Genomic DNA, 5,304 nt, shown 5'->3' with positions numbered 1-5,304 from the left:
AAAAAAAAAAAAAAAGAAAATGGAAATCAAAAGCACAATGAGATGTCAGCCATACACCAACAAGATGATTTTTAAAAAGATAATAATAAGGACTGACAATAATGTGGAGAATTTGGGACTCTCATGCATTGCTGACGGGAATGTAATAGGGTGCACCTACTGTGGAAAACACTTTGGCAGTTCCTGAAAAGGTTAAACGCAGAGCTACCATAAAATCGAGCAATTTCACATTCACACAAAAACTAGCACATGTTTATAGCAGTGTTAATAGCAGAAGAGTAGAAATAACCCAAATGTCCATGGACTGCTGAATAGATAAATAAAGTGTTATATAGTCACACAATGGAATATTATTCAGCAATGGAAAGGAATAAAGTACTGATATATGCTATAACATGGATAAGCCTTGACAATATTATGCTAAATGAAAGAAGGTAGTCATATACAAAACAGAAAGTTGCATGATTCTTTTTATGTGAAATATCCAGAAGAGGAGGACCTACAAATAAAGAGTAGATTGATAATTTGCCAAGGGCTGGGGGAAGGGGGAAACTGGGTTTCATTTTGAGATGATAAAAATGTATTGATTGGAGTAATGGTTATACAACTCTGTGAATATACTAAAAAGCCATTGAATTGTACTCATAAAATGGATAAATTGAGTGGCATGTAGATTTTATCTCAAAAAAAATCTGCTTTAAAAAGCAGAAGAGGAAGTCAGAGAAAGGAAGTAGAAGAGAAAGAAAGAGCGATCTGAGAGGACAATTTACAGAGAATTCAACAGTAGAAGGATTTGACAACAGTCAGCCAGCAGGGACATGGGGACCACAGTCCTACAACAGAAAGGAGCTGGATGCTATGGAAGCAAGTGCCCCTTCAGAGCTCTGGAGGACAATGTAGCCCTGCCAGCATGTTGCTTTCAGAGTTGTGAGACCCAGAACAGGGGATCTAGTTGAGCCCTGCTGTGCCCAGGCTTCTGATTGCATCCACCGTGCAATAATAAATGGTCAAGCTGCCAAATCTGTGGGGAAGTGTCATGTGGGCAACGGAAAACCAATGCAATTATTTGGATCTTTATCACTAAGGATGGGCCTCAGGAAGTGACACCAATCTCTGTATATTGTTCTAAAACATAATACTATCACAATAAAAGCAACTGCAAGGTGAAATTTTGTGCTAAAACTGGTACCATCATTTTTGAAATTCTAATTCATTCAATCAAGTTTAGGTGTGAGAATTTAGGTAAAATGTATAGTTGAAAAAACTCTATGGGTTCGTATCCCCCCAGCTGCCCCCTCCCCAAGTGAATTGGCCAAGACTGCCATTTTTGGTCATTTTTCCATTTTGGAAGTGGAGCCAGGACACCAGGTTGGTATTGTACACCAGACTGTTGGTATTGTACAACATTTGAGGTGGAATAAGCGTCATTGGACTAAAGTCTTCATTTGACTAAAGTGTTCACTTTGCTACATTGGAGATATGCCTTCGCCCTGAAGCTTCATTTTTTCATCTGTAAAATGGGATTCCTACATATCTGTACTGTTAATAAGAACAGTTGCCATAAAAGATGGCCTCAATCATTTCTCTCTAACGTTAGTTTTTGCTTTGGTTATTAGACTAAATGTTTCTCTATCCCCACCCCACTCCCTACTGCTCACACACTGTTTGTATGCTGAAGCCCTAATCATCAGTGTGGCTATATTTGAAGATGTTACCTCTAAAAAGTAATTCAGGTTAAATGAGGTCATAAGGGTGGGGTTCTTATCTGATAGGATTAGTGTTCTTATAAGCAGAGACACCAGAGAGTTTCTGTCTCTCTCTCTCTCTCTCTCTCTCTCCCCCTCTCCCCACGACTCCCCAATGCACACACTGAGGAAAGGCCATGTGAACACATAGGGAGAGGGTAGTCATTTGCATCACAAGGAGATAGTTCTCGATAACCCTGCTGGCACTTTGATCTTGGACTTCTGGTCTTCAGAGTCATGAGAAAATAAACCTCTGTTGTTTGAGCCATCCAGATAATGGCACTTTGTGATGGCAACATTAGAAGACTAACACAGGTACTCAACAAAGGCTCTGGGTCTGAACGCTAGACTGGCAGGAATGGACACCGGTCCCCATCAGATGCACTCAGACGCAATGGTCATCATAGGAACTCTGGAATGTGCACCTCTGCATTAAAATCTGCAGCCGGCATTGTGTTATGTGCAAGCAGGGACATGACTCTTGATCTTGCATTCTTTCATCATCACATGGAGCCACCGAGCAATTGTTTATCCTCCCTGCATCTCAGAATGCTCACCTCTTGCCTCATTTGCAAAACTGTGCTTAGTTTTCATTTGGGCCTGAGAGTGAAATCCAGGTGCTACAATGTGAAGCTTTGTAAGATTTAAGCAGTATCATGTCATGCCGAGAGCTCAAAAGGACGAAAAGAAACATATTTTCATGCACATTCCCCAATCTGGCCCTCAAAACTGGAATTTTATCCTCTTTTTACAAATATAGAAACTAGAATTGGTAACTTTCCAAAGTCACAAAGATCAGAGATGTGATAGGTGGGCCCAAACAGGTCTCCCCTCCACATCCCCACTGGAACTCAGCACAAGGAATTAAAATTTGTTTTGCATGGCTGGATGTGGCGGCTAACACCTATAATACCAGCACTTTGGGAGGCTGAGGCGGGTGGACCACTTGAGTTCCGGAGTTCAAGACCAGCCTGGCCAACATGGCAAAACCCAGTCTCTACTAAAAATACAAAAATTAGCCAGACATGGTGGCTTGTGCCTGTAATTCTAGCCACAAAGAAGGTTGAGGTATGAGAATTGCTGGATCCCAGGAAGTGGAGTTTGCAGTGAGCTGAGATCATGCTACTACACTCCAGCCTGGGTAACAGAGTGAGGCTCTGTCTCTAAAAAATTAAAAATAAATAAATAAATAAAATTTGTTTTGCACCTCAAAAATAAAGAGCAGAGAATTCGAAGCATTCTAGGTGTTGCAGCATCTGTAATTTTGACATCTGTCCAAATAGTGTTGTTTTAGTTCATGTTCGTTCTTATAACAGAATATAAGACTGGCTAATTGATATAAAAATCAATTTATTTCTTACAGCTCTGGAGGCTGGGAAGTCCAAGGTTAAGAGGTCACATCTGGTGAGTGCCATCTTACTGTATCATAGCACGGCCCAGAGCATCATATGCTAAGCGGGTGAGGGCTGGCTCAGGTCTCTCTTTTCTTATAAAATCACCAGTCTCACCATGGGGGGTCCTAACAGGTGACCTTATCTAAATCTAATTACTGCCCAAAGGCCCTGGCTCCATGCTATCAACATATGAATTTGGAGACTATATTTCCAACACATGTTCAATGTTACTTACTTAGTATTATAAAATTGCTCGCAAGAAAGTTTATTTCAATTTAAAATTTTACTATGAGTGTCAGAGAGTGCGTTTCTCATAATGTACTTGCCAGCACAGTGTGTTGGTATTTTCACTTTATCAGCCTTCACAATGACCATGTTAATTATTTTTATTTACATTTTATAGCTGAGGAATTGAAATATAGTTTTATACCCAAGAATTAAAATGTAGTTTATCTTGCCAGGAAAGTATGCCACTTGGAAAATTTATTATTGTTATTATTTTGTTGTTGTTGTTGCTGTTGATTTTTAAAAATTTTACCAGGTACCTTGAAAAAATGCACCTACTTTGCAAATATTAAAGACTGAGAAAATAGATAAGGGAAGCAGCTGACTTACCCAGCCGGGGAGAGGCTTGTTAATCCTCTGGTACTGGCCTGTCAACACAAGCAGATCGAGTGTTATTTTAATCACTGTCGTAGCTCCAAACATCAAAGAGACTGGGCCCACTTTTTCTCCAGAAATGTTTTGTCAGTTTTAATTAACTTAACCTTGATTGTAATTTTTCAAAACTAAAGTGCGTTTTTCTTTATTTTCCATCTACCTGTTACTCTTGCAAAACAGGGACAATGAAAAGGGAGAAAAGAAAATCGAATTCAAATCAAACAGTGACCTGGAGGTAAGAAAGCTCACCGATACGGCAGCAGGTCAACATTCCCATTGCTGAGAAACAGAATGTTAGAAGACCTCTCGTATCAGTTGCTCCCAGAGTCATGAGTCAGCTGCTGCTCAGCTAATGATGAGGTTTATTTTTCCCTTCTCTTCCCCCACAAGGCACACACAGCATTTTGCAATTGCAATAATCTGTCCATACACCTGTCTCCTTAAACAGACTATAAGTATTTTCAGGACAGGAGACATAGCTACACACTCATCTATTCCTAGCGCCAGGCACAAGACCCCCTATTGAACAACTGAGTTATGGACCGGGTGTTTGTTGAATGAAAACACAGCAGTTGCCGTTTCTCAGCACTGGACACTCTTATTTGCACTTGTTTTCTGGAAGGTTACCTAGGGTCATTCAGCCCACGCAGTATTCTGTGTTTAAAATTTTATCCTCGGATTATTCAAAACACTGCAGAGCTTTTTGTTCTTCATAAACTTTATTTTCCTAAATTGCATTGTAGTTTCCTGCTATTAGCCTGCATCAGCGAGCATTAGAAACAGACATTTAAAAAAAAATTGTTTCTTTTAATCAAATTCTCTTTATTAGCACATATGTGAGAAGTTCCTTTCAGGTCTCAGGAGCAGAAGCTGCATGCTTCTTAGCAACTGGTTTGCTTTGATTTAAGGATATTTCCCTTCTTCCTTTGGCTGCTGAGAAATTCAGGATAAATTTCTGAATGTGACCTAGTATTGCAGAGGACCATGATGTGACAGGCATTTCTACATCTTGTTCTGGCTTTATTATTTTCTTTTTGAGACAGAGTCTAGTTCTGTCACCTAGGTTGGAGTGCAGTGGTGTGATCTCAGCTCACTGCAACCTCCGCTTCCTGGGTTCAAGCGATTCTCATGCCTTAGCCTCCTGAGCAGCTGGGATTACAGGAGGATACCACCGTGCCTGGCCAAGTTTTGTATTTTTAGTAGAAACGGGGTTTCACTATGTTAGCCAGGCTGCTCTGGAACTCCTGACCTCAAATGATCTGCCCACATTGGCCTCCCAAAGTGCTGGGATTACAGGCATGAGCCACCGTGTCTGACCTATTATTTTCTTAAACTTTTGTTCTTTCACTCTAAATTCCCTTATCTTACCAAAATATGAAATAAAGAATTGTTAATTGTATCAGCATACCCAAGTCTTTTCTAAGGTGTAATGTACAAATTAATGCAAGTTTGGCTCGGTGGAAATACAGTTCTGGAATTTGCCTAGGAACAGTACATACAAGGAG

At 40.2% G+C, this 5,304-nt stretch overlaps 1 protein-coding gene across 1 annotated transcript in view; it reads right to left on the bottom strand.

Annotated features, from left to right (window-relative positions):
- Positions 1-5,304, bottom strand: part of CLNK (cytokine dependent hematopoietic cell linker) — a 199,158-nt gene that overhangs the window by 81,986 nt on the left and 111,868 nt on the right. Inside the window, exon 5 of the mRNA XM_017513218.2 lies at positions 3,755-3,792. Coding sequence (XP_017368707.1) covers positions 3,755-3,792 — 38 coding nt within the window. The remainder of the gene's footprint in view (positions 1-3,754; positions 3,793-5,304) is intronic.

The sequence above is a fragment of the Cebus imitator genome, unplaced genomic scaffold (assembly GCF_001604975.1).
Source record: "Cebus imitator isolate Cc_AM_T3 unplaced genomic scaffold, Cebus_imitator-1.0 Scaffold488, whole genome shotgun sequence".
In the NCBI taxonomy this organism is placed as follows: domain Eukaryota; kingdom Metazoa; phylum Chordata; class Mammalia; order Primates; family Cebidae; genus Cebus; species Cebus imitator.
The sequence above is the reverse complement of the archived record's forward strand: the minus strand, read 5'-3'. Positions and strand labels throughout refer to the sequence as shown.